Raw genomic sequence first — 20,571 nt, forward strand, 5'->3', positions numbered from 1 at the left:
GACAGGGTTTCACCGTGTTACCAGGATGGTTTTGATCTCCTGACCTTGTTATCTGCCCACCTCAGCCTCCCAAAGTGCTGGGATTACAGGCGTGAGCCACCGAGCCCGGCCTATTTATTTATTTTTTGAGACAGAGTCTCACTCTTGTTGCCCAGGCTGGAGTGCAAAGGCGTGATCTTGGCTTACCGCAACCTCTGCCTCCCAGGTTCAAGCAGTTCTCCTGCCTCAGCCACCCGAGTAGTTGGGATTGCAGGCATGCGCCACCATGCCCGGCTAATTTTGTATTTTTTTTTTTAGTAGAGATGGGGGTTTCTCTGTGTTGACCAGACTGGTCTTGAACTCCCAACCTCAGGTGATCCGCCCACCTTGGCCTCCCAAAGTGCTGAGATTACAGGTGTGAGCCACTGCACCTGGCCAATTTTTGTATTTTTGGTAGGGACAGGGTTTTGACATGTTGGCCAGGCTGGTGTTGAACTCCTGACCTCAGGTGATCCACCCGCCTCGGCCTCCCAAAGTGCTGGGATTACAGGTGTGAGCCACTATGTCCGGCCTAGAATTATAAAATTAAACGATTGTGTGAAGATGCCACCAAAGATATCTTCTTGGTTTTTCATCTGATAATCAGGGACCTGCAATGTCTTTTAGAATCTCTTCTATTATGTGGCTAAATCTTGCTACACCCTGCTCCAAATTTGTCACAGCTTCACTGTGCTGTTATAGGCTTCTTTAACACTTATTGCAGTTAAACCATATATTTCCTACCCTTAACCTTTGTAGTTGCTTTTGAGCTTAAAAAATGTAATATATATATTTATCTTGTTAGATTTAACTTTGGTTTTAAGCCGTTGAAGTCTTTTTGAATCCTGAATTTCTGTCCAGCAAGTTGGCCATCCTTTTTAGCTTTGTGATATCTACAGATGATCAGCATGCACTGTTTTTCTTTTTTTTCCCCCTAAGTTAAAATCTTGGCAGAGCCTTTGGCATGCCACTGAGCACCTTTTACCAAAATGATCTTGGCACATTAATCTGTTGTTACTCTGTAATGTGGTATCTTGACCAGTTGTAAATCTAGCCATTCTACCATCCTCTGGGCCATATGTCTCCATCTTGTCCACAAGGAGATCCTGGGTCTGCCCAGATTTCTTGCTAACACCCAGATACCCATTTGCTGGAGAACTCTGTTAATGGCATGGTGAGAATAGCTTCAAATTTCTAGTTGGAAGACCAGGGTTCAAGTTTTCAGCTCCACCTTTTATAAACCAGTGACTTGTGCCAAATTGCATAATCTTGCTAAGCTTCTGTTTTCTTATGTATAAAGTAAGGATAGTTTACCCTGTCTACACAGGGTTATTGTGATGGCTAGATGATATTTATGAAAGTGCTTTGTAAACTGCAAGGACTACACCATTGTCAGCCCTCTAAATAGTAACCCTGTTAATAAAGGAATGAAGCTCATTTGGCATGACTTGATTTTTTTGAGCAGGCTGGGTCTTGGTAATCATGCTTCTCTTTTGTAAGTGTTCACTGATTGCTTAGTAATTTGTCTCAAAGTTTTGTCTGGAATTCATTTAAACTTTCCAGTTTGCAATGTCTGGAATACAGTTTCCTCCTTTTTTTTTTTTTTTGCAAATTGGGGTTTCTCATAGATGGTGACATATAGCTCAGATGATGGTAGAATGGCTGGATTTATAACTGGTCCAGATACCACATGACAGAATAATAGTAGACTAATGTGCCAAAGTCATTTTGGAAAAAGTTGCCCAGTGGTACCTTCTAGTTGGAAGACCAGGATTCAAGTTTTCAGCTCTACCTTTTATAAACCAGTGACTTGGGCCAGATTATTTAATCTCTACAGTTACGACTGCAGGCAGCCTAGTGGTTCAGCAGTCTCTTAGGCAAGTTCTCTCAGTCCTTAGGATGTGTTTCAGCTAGGTCAGGAGGCAGGGACTCATTCAGTGCGGCTAAATGCCTTGCTAAGATCTTACCCAGCTTTAGTCCTTTCTCAGCTGTGTTTGTTCTTCATTTTAAGTATTTTTTTTTTTTTGGGCAGAGGAAACAGTTGTAAAATAAGAGTCAAACAGTTCATCTTTCTTCTTGTTTGTTCATTTGCATAATCTGGAGATGGAATGTGACTGACTTTATATGATTTTCTAAATGCTACACATAAATTAAGTGGAGAAAAAACTCTAAAATGTTCTATTTTTGTGTCTCTAATCTCTGGAAAATTGAAGTGACCTGTATTTACTTTTTAATTCACAGAGCAAATAATAATAATATCTAAAGGGCAAAAACCAGCCTAGGATTGATAGTCAAAAATAAGTAATTTATTTTCTTCTTAAATCTTTTGCTTGGGAAATTGTATGTTTGATATGTGAAAAATGCATTATCTAAAATAAATCTGATACTTACATTGAGATGAATATCAATTTAGAGGCTTTTGGCAATAAAAGAGATTGACATTTTAAATCAGTCTACTGAGATAGGCATGTATAATAATTCTGTATGGATATTTTCTTTTGTCTAGGTAAAATGGACCATGGAAGTAATTTGCTATGGACTGACCCTTCCATTGGATGGAGAGACTGTAAAATATTGCGTTGATGTATATACAGACTGGATTATGGCTTTAGTGTTGCCGAAAGATTCTATTCCATTGCCAGTTATTAAAGAGCCTAATCAATATGTTCAAAGTATACTAAAACACCTACAGAATCTTTTTGTACCAAGGTAAGCTGTACCTGTCTATCTGGCCCATTATCAGGGGCATAGTAAAATATTCATAAATGTTACTGTAGTATAGGAGCTGATTTCATTGTTAGTCCTCTGAACAGTGACTTCGTGTGTTCAATTAAAGATTGTATTAATGTGAATGTTAGGAAAGATGGGCTTATGTAATGTTTACTAGGCGTTTTTAACAGGTATGTGCTCTTTACAAGTTTTTGGCTTTGCTTCTAAAATCTCATACCTCTTAGATATTAAAATACTGTAACATCTTTCCCTTCTACTCAAAAAAATATATACTTTTGCCTGTCACAATTCTTGTTTCCATTTAGGCTAAACACAACTAAGGGAGATGTATCTACCTTAAGAGGCATCTTTCCTATGAGAGAATGAAGACACTTGAAACAATTATGGGCAACTTTATAGTAAGCCAAAAGATTACTCTTGATAGTTTGTTTCTAACTTTTTTTCCATCTTCTTAGGCAAAGGCCTTAATATCATAATGTAGGATACCTTCAAGGAGCAGTAGGGCAATCTCCCTTTGGTAAAGTTCTGGTTAGAGCTTTTGCTCTGTCATACAGTGAGGGACTTTGAAAACCAGCTCTGTAAGTTTTTAACTTTCTAAATATAGAAGGAAGATTACTTTGGAAAATCTGAATTAAAAAAGAGAACTCTCCGGAACTCTGGTCTGTTGGCTCAGGTGTAAACAGCATACCATGCATGAAATGCCTGGTGTAGTCTGGCCCCTAACCAAACTAGCTGTTCTTAATTCTGCATGAATGCTGCTGTTTAGTCAGACTCATAAGTCAGACATTCCTCTAAGACCTCTTAAAGATCTTTCCCATCATGATGTCTTTTTGTCTTCTTCCTCCTCCTTCTCTCCATCACCACATCTCATTCTTGTCGGTTCTTTAGTTCCGCCTTGTGAGGAGAAGTCCTACCTAACCACTCAGGCCCACAGCGCTCACACCTTCTCTGAACCTATGTGATACTTTCTGTATCACTCTTGTATCTCTTGCTGTTTTGTTGCTTATCTTTTAAAATGTGTGTCTCCTTTCCCCATCTAACCAACTTGAAGGCAGGAACTGTGTTGTCTCTATTTTAGGCTTCCACAGTATCTGGTGCAGTACTGGTATTTTAGTACTTAATACTTACCTTAGGTGTGAATTAAATGCGTGTTGCTTGTATTTATTGATTTCAAATGGAATTAAAAACAGGAAATAGGCTGGGCACAGTGGCTCATGCCTGTAATCCCAGCACGTTTGGAGGCTGAGGCAGGTGGATCACCTGAGGTCAGGAGTTCGAGACCAGCCTAGCCAACATGGCAAAACCCCGTCTCTACTAAAAATACAAAACGTAGCCGGGCGTGGTGGCATGTGCCTATAATCCCAGCTACATGGGAGGCTGAGGCAGGAGAACCGCTTGAATCTGGGAGGCGGAGGTTGCAGTGAGCCAAGATCGCACCACTGCACTCCAGCCTGGGTAACAGAGCGAGACTCTGTCTCAAACAAAACAAACAAACAACAACAACAACAAAAAAAACAGGAAACAGTTGGGAGTACTTAGAATATTGTTTATAAGCAGGTTCTTCTAAAATGATATAATAGTTTTAATACTTTCTTGTTATCTTTTTAGGAGACTACTGGGCTTTTTCTTCATGCCTGCGATAGTCTCATGAGTAGTATTGTCACTGTGTCTCTTTCCTCTTTGTAAGCCTGCTACCTCTCAGTGCTCAGCTAATTTGTATTGATGAAAAAAAATTAATGGCATTTGAGTTAATTAGGCTTGTGCCTTTGCTTTTTCTCTTTTGAGATACATGACTACCTTATAAATGGTTTTGCTATTTGGTAATTACCTTGTTTTCTCAAAAGTGTGCATGCATAAGTGTTAGTAAATTCTGAGAGGCTACTCAACTGAGAATTAGAGTTCTCTTCCTGGCTAATGTTTTAGGAAACTTAGCTGAATATTTTCAATGCTAAGTATTGGTGTTACGATCTCATCTCCCATTATTTGAAGTTTTAGTTGTTTATTTGATTCTGATAGTTCACAAAACTGTCATCTAAGTTTACTTAATTAGTTGTTTTTATAAAAACTGACACTCAAAATAGAGGGAACTGCCTGTACCATTTTGCTAGAGATTATGTCAGAATGAATGTAACCGTTCTCTTTTGCCCATCAGTTTGATTTTTTTTTTTTTATGATTGAGCGAAGAGTAAATCACCTTTTAAAGGTGATTAAGGTTTTAATTGCTCACATATACTATACTGTACTTTAAAAAAACATATTATTGTTCTAAAGCAGGGTTAACAAAGAGCCAGATAGCATTTTAGGTTTTGTGGGTCATATAGTGTTGTAATTACTCAGTTCTGCTGGTATGGCATGAAAGCAGCCATAGGCAGTATGTGAATGAATGATCATTACTGTGTTCCAATACAGCTTCACTTACAATATAGATAGTAGGCCAGATTTGTAAACTCTATTTACAATAAAAGATAGCAGGCCAGATTTGACCCATTGGCCATCATTCACCACCACTGACTGTTCTAAAGCAGTTTTTCTGAAGATCACAAGTTACTTTTTAAAAAGTAACTTGATATTTTTGAAAAGGAGATCTCTGGTGTTTAGCTCTTCTGTTTGTTTTTATGTAAAGGTTACCTTGTTAGCTTTAGAACTTTGGACCCTGCATCTGAATTTAGGCCTTCTGAGTGAGGAGGAGCCTCAGTACCTGAGGAACAGGTATTTCCTTTCCTGTCATTGGACAGGAAATGGTAGGTAGGCCTAAATTACCATGTAGGAGGCATGCACTCTTGGAAGAGTGTCAGTTCCAGGGCCATTAGTGGCATTTTTATTTCTTATTCTGGACTTCCTCTTACATTACTTGATTAGGTTTGGGGCTATGATATAGTTTTTTTTTTTTTTTTTTTGAGATGGAGTCTCGCTCTGTCACCCAGGCTGGAGTGCAGTGGCCAGATCTCAGCTCACTGCAAGCTCCACCTCCCGGGTTTACGCCATTCTCCTGCCTCAGCCTCCCCAGTAGCTGGGACTACAGGCGCCCGCCACCTCGCCCGGCTAGTTTTTTGTATTTTTTAGTAGAGATGGGGTTTCACCATGTTAGCCAGGATAGTCTCGATCTCCTGACCTCGTGATCTGCCCGTCTCGGCCTCCCAAAGTGCTGGGATTACAGGCTTGAGCCACCACGCCTGGCCCTAGTTTTTTATTCTTCTTCAAGTAAGCCAGAGCAGTAGACACAAGCTTGAACCTTAGGGCTTTACCTGGACTAGATCCACCTTTAGCTGAATGTGGAACATCTCCCCACTCCTGAGGGTGCTTGGCTCTTCCTAGGCAATTTTCTCATCATTTTGCTTTAGGTCTGACTTCTTTAGGGAAAACTTAGTGGTGTCATTTGCTTTCAACTCCAGGGTAAGTGACCGGTTTTCCGCATCATGGCCCAGAATCTGAGAATCTCTATTCTAAGGTTGGGTTGACAGTTCTAAGGAAACTCACTTCATTTTCTGGAATTTCTTGAGGAAACTCCCCAATCTGATTCACATATGTTTCTATCAGTTCTTTGTGACAAATGACAATATGTAGAAACTTGGCCTCAAGACTTATTTCAGTTATATTAGATACTTTTTTTGGGTTTCCCATAAGAGATCTGGAGGCCAGCTTACCACTTGCTAATACAGTGGATTTCCTGCTATTCTCAAAATTCTCACTGTTCTACTTTGGAAAGTGAGGGTAAGGGCTCGGGCCTGGACCTCTATCTTCATCCTCAGTCCTAGCCAAAATACTTTGATCTGTTATATAGATAATTCTTCTTTATGAGATTTCCCTTGGAAAAAACAGTCCTGCAGTGAGTTTTAAAACTGTTGTTCCAGGGTATCCTGGGAACCTTGGAGCTTCTATCTCTGGCTATGTGTCTTTTTCTAAAATTAGAGCAGCAGTAGCAGGTATTTATTTCTGAAGCAATGCCTACATACCTCATCAATTTTGGGGACCTATTAGGCTATTCCTTCTGGCCCTTAGGCCCTTCTCTAATATACCTTAGCTTCAGAGGGACTATGAGCACTGTAAAATCACATGTAGAATTCTTGCAAATATGTGTTTTTAAAAATTAAACAAGAATACCAAGGTCGTTCTGCTTAAATGTAAGCAGCAAGGGTGGCTGTGGGTATTTACTTGTTAATTCAACAAAAACCTATTGAGTGCCTGCTATTATATGTTAGGCATGTGTTAGACATAGAAAATCCAGAAGTGAAGTTTATATTCTAGTATTCCCGCCTTCCTCCCAGAAGCTTTCCAGTTCTCATAGGAGTGGTAGGTTTAGAACCCAAAGTGCTGAACTTGACGATGAGTAAGAAGTAGCTTTAAACTGAAGATGGTATGCCTAGCCCTCTCTGCTGATAATATTAGGGAGCTTCACTGGACCACTGCTTGCCACATCCATAAGTCACCTGTCCTGAAGCTGTTGCTGTCTCTTCTTCAGGCTTGCCAGTGATATCTGTCTCTCTTCTTCAGACAGGAACAGGGTTCCAGTCAGATTCGACTATGCTTACAGGTCCTGAGAGCCATTCAGAAACTGGCCCGTGAGTCATCTCTCATGGCCCGAGAAACCTGGGAAGTCTTACTGTTGTTTCTTCTGCAGATTAATGACATACTTCTGGCCCCACCAACTGTTCAAGGTTTGTTTATTTATTTATTTATTTTTCTGATTTATTTCTGAGCTCCAAATACAGTTCATCTTTAAACTCAGTGAGTGGTAGACTCATTGGGGATTTAAATTTTGGCATAACGGTTTACAAACGAAAATGAACAGTTCTTAGAATGGAAACCCTCAGGCACAATATAACTTTAGCGCTAATGAAGTTATTTTACCTTCAGTAATAATTTTGCTAATACAGGGAGGGACTCAGTGAATTATGCATGTTTGATAATGGTGGGAACAGTAGCTCATTTAATAGGATAGGCCGGGCGCAGTGGCTCACGCCTATAATTCCAGCACTTTGGGAGGCCAAGGTGGGTGGATCACCTGAGGTCAGGAGTTTGAGACCAGCCTGGCCAACATAGTGAAACCTCATCTCTACTAAAAATACCAAAAGTAGCCGGGCGTGGTGGTGGACGCCTGTAATCCCAGCTACTTGGGAGGCTGAGACAGGAGAATCACTTGAACCCAGGAGGCAGAGGTTGCAGTGAGCCAAGATCATGCTGTTGTACTCCAGCCTGGGCAACCAGAGCAAAACTCTGTCTCAAAAAAAAAAAAAAAAAAGTTAGGATAGAGCCTATATAAGAAACAACTGGCCAGGCGTGGTGACTCACACCTGTAATCCCAGAACTTTGAGAGGCCGAGGCAGGCGGATCACCTGAGGTCATGAGTTCGAGACCAGCCTGGCCAACATGGTGAAACCCCATCCCTTCTAAAAGTACAAAAATTAGCCAGGTGTGGTGGTGGGCGCCTGTAATCCCAGTTATTCAGGAGGCGGAGGCAGGAGAATTGCTTGAACCTGGGAAGCGGAGGTTGTAGTGAGCCAAGATCGTGTCACTGCACTCCAGCCTGGGCGACGAGTAAGACACCGTCTAAAAAAAAAAAAAGAAAAAGAAAAAAAAGAAACAACTAACCAATTAAATTAGAGCCTATAGATAATGTATTACAAAGTAGTTATCAAAGTAGAGTCTGAAAACTTGATAGTGACAGAAGATATTTTACTCAGCAAATGAAACTTCCAAAGTCTTCTAACTGTTCTATTTGGAAGTGTGCCAGTTTGCCATTCATTAGCTAGCCATTAAAATGCCTCCAGTTTTATGACTTTACAGTGTATTTCAGAATCCCTGCTTTGTATATAGCACAATGTATATAAACTCTAAGTTGATCATCTAGTTCCAAGTTCTCTTGTTGCTTATTCATCGGTATACTCTGTTTACTAACACACGTGACTGTGCTTGTGTTCTCACACAGATGCAGTGTTCAGGGAAATAGCTAAAAGGAAGCATGGAATTCCAGTGTGGGAAGGGATGCGATGATAGGAATACTCTGTCTGGTATTGACAATAGCTGGCCAGTCATTGATTCATCAGCTCTCTATTGCTTACTCCTCATGCCAGGGATCTCAACAGCATGAGGCAGACAATTCATCCCCTTCTTGGGCTCTTTGTTGTTGAAACTTTGGTTTTGCTCATTTGAAACACACATTCTTATAACTTTTCCTGTGAGTCCCAACTTTGCCTTCTGGAGCTGTGCAGTGTAAAGACCACTGCTATTTTTCCACCTGGTTCCAGGACTTAGAACAGGGGAACAGCCCATTTTCATGGTTAAGGCTCTGTCCTTCCCAACACCAGTCCTTTTGCTCCATTATTTGTGTCTCTCTCTCTCCCCCCACCTTGAAGGGTGGCTTTCAGATACTTGGAGCATTGTATGGCAAAGTTTGGAGGTAAAAAGACATGGGTTTTTGTTGTGATTCCTTCACTTACTGGCTGCATGAAGTTGAAGAAGTTGCTTAAACTCTCCGAATCTAAGTTTTCTCATCTTCAAAATGGGTATAATTAGTAGTTGGTATTGGGTATTACAGATACCTGTCCTGCAGAATTAATGTGAGGATTATATGAGGTCATTTGTATGAACTATTTGGCATAGAAACTGACTCATAGTAGTCAGTCATCATAGTCAGTCATCCTTTACCTTCACCCTTGTGTCCGCCTGTCCCCCTTGCTAAAAGATTAAGGCCTTCAATAAGAATTGAACAGGACAACTTGAAATCTTTCAAAGTAGAAATTTTTTGATGTATCTATGATTTTGGGCACAGGAACTCCTAAGCATTACTTTTCATTTTTACTATTAAATGATTATTTGAAAGTCAAAACTTAACATTGCACTTACTTTAATTTTTTGACCAGTTCTCCCACATCAGTGACTTAAAAGATTCTGCTTTAAAAATAAGTTTGCCAAAGATGTGTTTTCTTTTCATTGGTAAGGTGGCATTGCTGAGAATCTAGCAGAGAAGTTGATTGGTGTTCTCTTTGAGGTGTGGTTACTAGCTTGTACTCGGTGCTTCCCAACACCTCCTTATTGGAAAACAGCCAAGGAGATGGTGGCTAACTGGAGGCATCACCCAGCAGTGGTGGAGCAGTGGAGCAAGGTCATTTGTGCGCTCACTTCCAGGTAGGTTATTGTCACTGCCCTACCTTCCTTCAATCCCTGTCTGACCTTAGGCAGCTTTCTGGCATTCATGGAATACATTGTAACAAAGGCTGGGTCTTTTGTTACTGTACTTTAGATACAGAATTGAGCCACTTTTTAAACATAGATATAACAGTTTGGCTAGTGCCCATTTAAAACCTTTCAGAATAATCAAGTATTCTTGAGAAACAGATAAATATTATACCCTACTTCCCCCACAAAAAAAAATTCCACTCTTATTTTGATTACTAAAATATGCATAATCATTATTTTAAAGAAACAAACCATAGAAAGGTATAATAGAAAAGTTCTCCTGAAATCCTACCATGTATATTTATATATAATTTTACAGAAATGGGACCATACTATAAATGCTACTTTGTAACCAAAGTAGGTAGTTTTTTTATAATAATAATTTTACTTTTTTGCCATTTATGTATAATACCATCACTGTTTTGTAAGTACACTCTTAGGTTCATTTTTTTCACACTTATTTTTTCATTTAAATCCTATTTTAATATGCAGGCATACCTTGTTTTATTGTACTTCACTGTGTTGAGCTTCACAGGTACCATGTGTTTTTTTTTTTTTTTTTTTTTTCAAATTGAAAGGTTGTGGCAACCCTGCATCAAGTAAGTCTTTTGGTGCCATTTTTCCAACAGCATGTGCTCACTTTGTGCCTCTGTCGTATGTTGGTAATTCTTGCGTATTTCAGACTTTTAAATTACAATTATCTGTTATGGTGACCTGTGATCAGTGATCTTTGATATTACCATTGTCGTTGTTACAGAGTGCCACGTACTACACCTATATAAAATGGTGAACTTTATCTATCAGTGTTGTTTGTGTTCTCACAGCTCCACTGACCAGCTGTTCCCCGTCTCTTTCCCACTCTTGAGACACAATAATACTAAAATTAGGCCAATTAGTAACTAAAATGGCCTCAAAGTGTTCGAGTGAAAGGAATAGTTGCATGTCTCTCACTTTAAATCAAAAGCTAGAAATGATTTAGTTAGGAAGGTGTGTTGAAAGCCAAAATAGGCTGAAAGCTAGGACTCTTGCACCAAATGTTTAGCCAAGTTGTGAATGCAAAGGAAAAGTTCTTGAAGGAAATTAAACATGCTATACCACTGAACACAGGAATGATAAGAAAGCAAAACAGGCTTATTTATGATATGGAGAAAGTTTGAGTGGTCTAGATGGGAGATCAAACCAGTCACAACATTTTCTTAACCCAAAGCCTAATTCAGAGCAAGGCCTGACTGTCTTCAGTTCTGTGAAGGCTGTGAGAGGTGAGGAAGCTGCAGAAGAAAGCTTAGGAACAGGCTGAGGTTGGTTCATGAGGTTTAAGGAAAGAAACCATGTCTATAACATGAAAGTGCAAGCTGAAGCAGCGAGTGTGATGGAGAAGCTGCAGCAATTGATCCCGATGATCTAGCTAAGATCATAGATGAAGGTGGCGTCACCAAACAACAGATTTTCAGTGTGCATTGAACAGTCTTGTATTGGAAGAAGACACCATCTAGGACTTCTATAGCTAGAGAGAAGTCAGTGCCTGGCAAGCTGAAGCCAGTGCTCATTCACCATTTGGAAAATCCTAGGGCCCTTAAGAATGATGTTAAATTTGTGCTCGCCTTGGCAGCCCGTATACTAAGAATGATGTTACATTTATTCTGGCTGTGTGCAAATGGCTCATGCCTATAATCCCAGCACTTTGGGGGTAAGACATGGGCAGATTACTTGAGCTCAGGAGTTTGAGACCACCCTGGGCAACTTGACAAACCCCGTCTCTATAAAAAATAAAAAAAATATCCAGGTATGGTGGCTTGTGCCTGTAGAACCCGCCTCCAAGGTTCAAGTGATTCTTGTGCCTTAGCCCCCCGAGTAGCTGGGATTACAGAGGTATGCCACCACACCCTGCTAGTTATTGTATTTTTAGTAGAGATGGGGTTTCACCATGTTGGTCTCAAATTCCTGGCCTCAAAACAGTCCACCCATCTCAGCCTCCCAAAGTGCTTGGATTACAGGCATGATCCACTGCGCCCAGCCTGACTTTCAAATCTTGTTTAAGAAATAGAGTTGACCCTTGAGCAACATGTTTTGGAACTGTGTGGGTCCACTTATATGTAGTGGAAACTTTTTTTTGAGATTTGAGACAGTTTGAAAAAATGTGCACCATGTAGCCTAGATATATTGAAAAAAGAAAATAAAGGTATGTCATGTGCATTAAATATATGTACATGCTAGTCTTATATTGTTTACTACCATAAAATATACACAAATGTGTTATACTAAATTAAAATTTATTAAAACTTATGCATACAAATGCTTATAGACTATACATGATACCATTTGCAGTGATGTAAACAACAGGTAAAGAAATGTAAACATAAAAGCTACAGTATAAATCATAATTGCATAAAATTAACTGTGGTACATACTATACTACTGTAATAATTTTGTAGCCACTTCCTGTTGCTATTGCAATGAGCTCAAGTGTTGTGAATATTCACCTAAAACCCCATGTGACACTAATCATCTCTGCTTGAGCAGTTAATCTCTCCAGTAAATAGTGTATCTCAGTAAAAAGTGATGTCTCAGTTTTCATTTTTCATCATATTTAATACAATACTGTAAACCTGGAATAAATAATACCATGGGACCCATACGAAGTGCCATTAGTGGTGCTGGAAGTGCTCCCAAGAAGCAGAGAAAACTCATGACATTACAAAAAAAAGTTGAATTGCTTGATGTGTTCTGTCGTTTGAGGTCTGCAGCTGTGGTCACCTGCCATTTCAGGCAGACAATTGATTTTGTGAAAAGATGACGTAAACTTACGGTGTCAGTAAACACAGTACAGTGTTGTAAATGTATTTTCTCTTTTATACGACTTTTTTTTTTTTTGAAACAGAGTCTCACTTTGTCACCTAGTCTGCAGTGCAGTGGTATGATCTCAGCTCACTGCAACCTCCGCCTCACTGCAGCCTCTGCCTCCCAGGCTCAAGTGATTCTCGTGCCTCAGCCTCCTGAGTAGCTGGGATTACAGGCGTGAGCCACCATGCCCAGCTAATTTTTTGGTATTTTTAGTAGAGTCAGGATTTCTCCATGTTGGCCAGGCTGGTCTCTAACTCCAGGCCTCATGTGAGCCTTCCCGCCTCTGCCTTCCAAAGTGCTGGGATTACAGGCATGAGCCACTGTGCATGGCCCTTTTTAATAATTTTTTAAAGACGGGGTCTTGCTGGGTTGCCCAGGCTAGAGTGTAATGGCTGTTCATAGGTGTGATCATAGTGCACTACACTCTTAAGGTCCTGGGCTCAAGCTATTTAGGTTGGTTCAAAAGTAATTGCAGCTTTTGCCATATTTTAATTACTTTTGTACCGACACAGTATCTTCTGCCTCAAGCCTTCCAAGTAGCTGGGACTATGAGTGTGCCACTGCGTCTGATTTTCCTTATGATTTTCTTTGTAACATTTTATTTAGCTTTCTTTATTGTAAGAATACCATATATAATACACATACAAAATATGTGTTAATTGTTTGCTATTGGTAAGGCTTCTGATTAGATTAGTGTTAATTTTTTGGGGACTCAAACATTATACATAGAGTTTTCAACTGTATGAGGGGCCAGTACCTCTAGTTCCTTTGTTGTTCAAGGGTCAACTGTACGTTTTGTAAGGCTATAGCTGCCATATCAGCATTAAAAGGACTTTGGAAGAAGTTGATTCCAACCCTAATGAATGATTATGAGGGGTTCAAAGCTTTAGTGGAAGAAGTCACTGCAGATGAGGTGGAGAAGTAGCAAGAGAACTACAATTAGAAGTATAGCCCAAAGAGATGACTAATTGCTGCAATGTCATGATAAAACTAATGATGAGATGTCTTATGGATGAACAAAGAAAGTAGTTTCCTGAGGTGGAATCTACTCCTGGTATAGATGCCATGAACATTGTTGAAATGACAGCAAAGTATATAGAGTATTATATAAGCTTAATTGGTAAAGTAATGGCAGAGTTTGAGAGGATTCACTCCGATTTTGAAATAAGTTCTACTGTGGGTAAAATGCTATGAAATGGCATTGCATGCCACAGATAAATTTTCTTGTGAAAAGAAGAGTCAGTCCATGTGGCACACTTCATTGTTTTAGTTTTTTAAACTGCCACAGCCACCCTAGCCATCAACAATCAACATCCTGATCAGTCTGCAGCCATACCCTCTACCAGTGAAAAGATGACTCTAGATGACACAAACAAATGGAAAAACATTCCATGTTCATGGTTTAGAAGAATCAATATCATTAAAATGACCATACTGCCCATAGCAATCTATAGATTCAACACTATTCCTATCAAACTACCAGTGCCATTTTTTCACATAACTAGGAAAAAACCTATTCTAAAATTCATATTGGAACCAAAAAAGAGCTTTAATAGCCAAAGCAATCCTAAAGCAAAAAGAATAAAGCTAGAGGCATCACATTACCCAACTTCAAACTATACTACAGGGCTACAATCCCCAAAACAGCATGGTACTAGTACAAAAACAGATACATAAACTAATGGAACAGAATAGAGAACCCAGAAGTAAAGCTTCATAACTACAGCCATCTGATCTTTGACAGAGTCAATAAAAACAAGCAATGGGAAAAGGACTCTCTGTTCAATAAAAATAGTGCAGGGTTAGCTGGCTAACCATATGCAGAAGAATGAAACTGGACTCCTGCCTTTCACCATATATAAAAATTAACTCAAGATGGATTAAAGATTTAAATGTAATGCCTCAAACTATAAGAATACGAGAAGAAAACCTAGGAAACACTATTCTGGACATTTGCCTTGGGAAGGAATTTATGACTCAGTCCTCAAAAGTAATTGCAACAAAAACAGTTGACAAGTGGTACCTAATTAAACAAAAGAGTTTCTGCACGTAAAAGAAACTATCAACAGAGTAAACGGAAAACCTACAGAATGAGAGAAAATATTCACAAATTATACATCTGACAGAGATCCAATATCCAGAATCTACAAGGAACTTAAAACAATTGAACAAGCAAAAAACAACCCCATCAAAAAACAGGCAAAAGACATGAACAGACACTTATCAAAAGAAGACATACAAGTGGCCAACAAACATATGAAAAAATGCTCCATATTACTAATCATCAAACAAATGCAAATCAAAATCACAGTGAGATACTATCTCACACTAGGCAGAATGGGTATTATTAAAATGTCAGAAAAACAGTAGATGCTGGCAAGACTGCAGAGAAAAGGGAATGGTTATAAACTTTGCTGGTGGGAATGTAAATTAGTTCCAGCTACTGTGGAAAGCAATTGGAAGATTTCTCAAAGAACTTAAAATACGACTACCACTCAACCCAGCCACCCCGTTGCTGGGTATATATCCAAAAGAAAACAAATGATTCTACCAAAAAGACACATGCAGTCTTATATATTGCAGCACGATTCACAATAGCAAGGACATGGAATCAACGTAGATGCCCGTCGGTGGTAGACTGGGTAAAGAAAATGTGGCACATATGCACCATGGCATACTGTGCAGCCATGAAAAAGAATTAATTATGTCCTTTGCAGCAACATGGATGCAGCTTGAAGCCATTATCCTAAGTGAATTAACACAGGAACAGAAAACCAAGTATCACATGTTCTCACTTATAAGTGGGAGCTAAACATTGGACGTAAAACTCATGGACATAAAGATGACAACATTAGAAACTGAGGACTACTGATGGGGGAAGAGGAGCAGTGTTGAAAAGCCCAGATGATGGGATTATTTGTACCCCAAGCCTCAGCATCATGCAGTATACCCAGATAATCTGCACATGTACCTCCTGAATCTAAAATAAAAGTTGGAAAGTTTTAAAAAGGGAAAAAATTATGACTTGCTGAAGGCACAGATGATTATTAGCATCTTTCAGCAGTAAAATATTAATATTTTTAAATTAAGGATGTACATTGATTTTTAAAGATATAATCCTATTGCATACTTAATCAACTGCAGTATAGTCCAAACATAGCTTTTATATGCATTGAGAAACCAAAAAAACGTGCATGACTTGCTTTTTGCAATATTTGTTTTATTAGGGTAGTGTGAAACAACCTGCAAGATCTCCAAGGTATACCGGTATAACTCTAGATATAGATAAGGGTTCTTTAAAAAATATAATACCTTTATCACACCTAAAAAAGTTGACAATTCTTTAATATCAGTTAGCCAATCGGTGTTCAAATTTTCAGGTGCAGTTGGTCCTCTGTGGGTTCTGTATCCATGGACACAGCCATTCAGAAATCAAAAATATTTGGCAAAAAATTTCACAAAATTCCAAAGAGTAAAAATTGAATTTGCCTTCTACTGAGTACTGCATTGAATCTGTGCGAATGAAGGGATGTGTATGCATTGTATTAGGTATTATAAGTAATCTTGAGATGATTTAAAGTATATAAGAAGATGTGTGTAGGTTATATGCAAATACTAAATTATTTTATGTAAGGGGACTTGAGCATCCATGGATTTTGGCATCTGAGGGGTGTCCTGCATCAATCCCCCATAATACTGAAGGACAACTGTATAGGTTTCTGCTGTCTTTCTTTCTCTTTTTTTGACAGTTTCTTACTCTGTCACCCAGGCTGGAATGCAATGGTGCAATCACAGCTTACTGCAGCCTTAATCTCCTAGGCTCAAGTGATCCTCCTGCTTCAGCCACCTGAGTAGCTGGGACTGCAGGCGTGCACCACCATGCTTGGCTAATTTTTATATTTCTGATCACAATGGGGATCCTCCATGTTGTCCAGGCTGGCCTTGAACTCCTGGGCTCAAGTAGTCCTCTTGCCTTGGCCTCCCAAAGTGCTGGTATTACAGGCCTGAGCCACCACACCAGGCCTAGGTTTCTGCTTTATTTTTCTTTGCAATTTTTTTGTTGAAGAAACTGGGTTGTCTTACAGAGTGTTTCACATTCTGGATTTTTCCAATTACGTCCACATTGTTAATTTAACATATTCCTCTGCCCCACTGTATTTCCTGTAAACTGGTAGTTAGATCTAGAGTCTTGATCTCATTCCAGTTTGACTGGGGGCAAAGAGAAGGGGTGACAGGAACAAAAACTTTGTAGGTAGTATTATGTATCAGAAGGTAGACTTCTCTTTTTCTGAGTTAATAAAATGTTTAGATCTTTATTATTATTTAAACTAAAAAATGAAACTTTGGAATATTTTGTTGATTCTCATATATCACAGACAACATCAATATTATGAATATAGCCATGAGTGGTGGCTCACATCTGTAATCCCAGCACTTTGGGAGGCTGAGGCAGGACAATTGCTTTAAAAAAATTATGAATCTGTTTTTAAGTAATGCTTTTATCTTAATTGTGATAACATTACATGCTTATAATAGAAAATTTGGAAAATGTAGGGACAAATACCTATCATTTAGAGCCAACCCATGTTAACGTTTTAATGTATTTTTTCCATTTAGTTCCCTTTTTAAAAATACCAGTTTGAAATTATTCTATATAATATTGTCTGCTTGTTTCATTTGATGTCTGATTCTTGTCACTTTTAGTTACACATACTTTTTCTCATTAAATAGCTGTTGAGATCATATTTTTAATGGTTTTGTAGTTTTCCATTATGTAATTGGAATATAATTCATTTAATAATTGCCTTGTTATTGTTGTTGTTATTTTTGTTTTTTTGAGGCAAGGTCTTGCTCTGTTGCCCAGGCTGGAGTGCAGTGGTGTGATCAGGACTCATAGCAGCCTCAACCTCCCCAGGCTCAAGCTATCCTCTTACCTCAGCCTCCCGGGGCAGCTGGGAGCTACAGGTGCATGCCACCATGCCCAGATAATTTTTGTAAAGATGAGGTTTTGCATATTGGTCAAGCAGGCCTCAAGCCCCTGGACTCAAGTGATCCACTAGACTTGGCCTCCCAGAGTGCTGGGATTGCAGGCATGAGCCACTGTGCCAGCGTGGTTTTTTTTTTGTTTTGTTTTGTTTTGTTTTTTTTTGAGATGGAGTCTCGCTCTGTCGCCCAGGCTGGAGTGCAGTGGCGCTATCTCGGCTCACTGCAAGCTCCGCCTCCCGGGTTTACGCCATTCTCCTGCCTCAGCCTCCCGAGTAGCTGGGACTACAGGCGCCCGCCACCTCGCCCGGCTAATTTTTTTGTATTTTTAGTAGAGACGGGGTTTCATTGTGTTAGCCAGGATGGTCTCGATCTCCTGACCTCGTGATCCGCCCGTCTCGGCCTCCCAAAGTGCTGGGATTACAGGCTTGAGCCACCGCGCCCGGCCGTTTTTTTTTTTCTTTTCTTTTTTTTTGAAATATGGTCTTGCTCTGTTGCCCAGGGTGGAGTGCAGTGGTGCAGTCATGGCTCTTTGCAGACTCAAACTCCTGACCTCAAGCAATCCTGCCATCTTCCCCTGCTGTTTTGATATTTATGTTGTTCCCATGATTTTATTTAAAAAATATTGGTGATATGAATGCTTTATACATAGTCTTTATATGTATTCTGATTATATTATCTTTAGATAGAGAATAATTGAGTTAAAGGGCTTTGAATAGTTTTAATACATTTAGAATATTACTATTAAGTAATTGAGTGGTTGAGTTATTTTTATGGTATATCAGAAATTCTAAACTTCATGTAAAACTATTATAACTTAGTTATATTGCAGAAATTTGCAGTGAGATGAATGTTTTAAAAAATTTAAATATTGTATGATTATATAATTATACAAGTATTGTATATAAATAGCTATGATTTATAAGTAATATGTAATGTATACATGTGAAACATATATATAAATATATGTCACAGAAAGACAGTTAAAAACTAAGATCACTGACAGCTGAAAAACACAAACTAGAACTACAAAATGGGAAGAAATGATACAAAATGATTAACATACCTAACTTATAAAAAGGTCATAAATAATAATTCAGAATCACTGATACACAAATAGAAAAATTAGGCTAGTCAAACCAGAAAGAGAAGAGATGCAAGGAAAAACTTTAAGAATCAGTTTACAACAGAATAAATGTCCCACAGAGCACACGAATGGGGCTGGAAGAGGGACAAGTAAAAAGTGATGAAGCTGAACTGAAAAGAATTACTATATAAAAGACAAGGACAGCAGGAAGTAGCAGTATTTTAATAATTATTATTTTATAATTTAAGTATCTTAAATAATTTTCTATAAATTAGTATCTTAAATTATTAAATTTATTATCTATAAATACTTTAAGTATCTTAAATAATTTAAAACATTCTTTTTTTGGTATACTTGTTTATTTTACCCAAAAACTCGTGTATCTTGTAAAGAAGACGCTAATAATAACACATGTGTATTACATATAAAATATATATACCAGCATATACTCTCTTCTTCCCAGCTTCTTTCCATTAGAAATCATCTTGGAAGTCTCCAGTTTGTTTTCAATGTGAAATTTTTTTTTTAAATGAACACAATAGTTGTACATATTTTTGGATTACATAGTGATGTTTTGATGTATGTATTAAAAATGTATAGTGATTGATCAGAGTAATTAGCATATTCCTCATCCCAAACATAAAAAACTAGAAATCCTCTTTCAGTTTGTCTGTTTTATGAATGAGAGTTTCCATATGTCTTGTTCACTTATGTGAGGTACACACGTTTCATCTATTTTCTTTCATGTTTCTGTGCTTGAGTGTATTTTTCAATCTGTTAAGAAATGGACTCAGTGGTGTGCATTTATTTTCTAGATTGCTACGCTTTACATATGGGCCTTCATTTCCTCCATTTAAAGTTCCCGATGAAGATGCCAGTCTGATCCCTCCAGAAATGGATAATGAGTGTGTTGCACAGACATGGTTTCGCTTTTTACACATGCTAAGGTATTGTTATTTTATTATTTCATGTGCTATTTACCCAGTAAGTGTCTTAGGGCAGGAACCATGCTGTAAGTCTGTTGTCTGAATTCAGAATGTGGACGCTAAGCAGCATTCATCAAAGTGTCTTAGGGCAGGAACCATGCTGTAAGTCTCTTGTTTGAATTCAGAATGTGGACGCTAAGCACCATTCATCAAATGGAACCCTGTTGGACAACAAGCACGTTTCTATCCTGTGCCTCCTGCTCTCCCTGTCCCAGCAGGGTTAGGCTGTCCTCAGCCGCTCTTGGTTTACACTCTCTAGGAACGTGTTCCCTGTGGTAGATGCCGCACTTGTTCTCTTGCCTGTTGCTGCAGCCTGGCTGATGATCTTTCTCTTGGGATTTTGTCACATTCTTTGGGGACTGGAAGTTGCTTTGCTCCTCTCTGTGTCCAGCACTGACTGGTCAGTCTGCCTCTCAGAGCCCTCCTCCAAGCACCTGTTTAAAGTTTCAGTGGGAGATACACCCTAAAATTTTGCAGAGGGGTATACTGCTACATCCTGCTGTCCCTGTCTTTTATATAGTAATTCTTTTCAGTTCAGCTTCATTACTTTTTACTTGTCCCTCTTCCAGCCACATCTGTGTGCTCTGTGGGACATTTATTCTGTTGTAAACTGATTCTTAAAGTTTTTCCTTGCATCTCTTCTCTTTCTGGTTTGACTAGCCTAATTTTTCTATTTGTGTATCAGTGATTCTGAATTACTCTTTATGACCTTTTTATAAGTTAGGTATGTTAATCATTTTGTATCATTTC

At 38.8% G+C, this 20,571-nt stretch overlaps 1 protein-coding gene across 12 annotated transcripts in view; it reads left to right on the top strand.

Annotated features, from left to right (window-relative positions):
• RALGAPB (Ral GTPase activating protein non-catalytic subunit beta) overlaps nucleotides 1–20,571 on the top strand; it is a 110,003-nt gene that overhangs the window by 22,169 nt on the left and 67,263 nt on the right. For 10 of the 12 annotated variants that reach the window (XM_015149027.3, XM_077951801.1, XM_015149029.3 and 7 more), the window contains exons 3-6: nucleotides 2,525–2,727; nucleotides 7,240–7,403; nucleotides 9,687–9,873; nucleotides 19,651–19,782. In XM_015149027.3, coding sequence (XP_015004513.1) covers nucleotides 2,525–2,727; nucleotides 7,240–7,403; nucleotides 9,687–9,873; nucleotides 19,651–19,782 — 686 coding nt within the window. The remainder of the gene's footprint in view (nucleotides 1–2,524; nucleotides 2,728–7,239; nucleotides 7,404–9,686; nucleotides 9,874–19,650; nucleotides 19,783–20,571) is intronic. The other 2 variants (XM_077951804.1, XM_077951805.1) reach the window with 1 other exon arrangement.

This window comes from Macaca mulatta, chromosome 10, assembly GCF_049350105.2.
Source record: "Macaca mulatta isolate MMU2019108-1 chromosome 10, T2T-MMU8v2.0, whole genome shotgun sequence".
In the NCBI taxonomy this organism is placed as follows: domain Eukaryota; kingdom Metazoa; phylum Chordata; class Mammalia; order Primates; family Cercopithecidae; genus Macaca; species Macaca mulatta.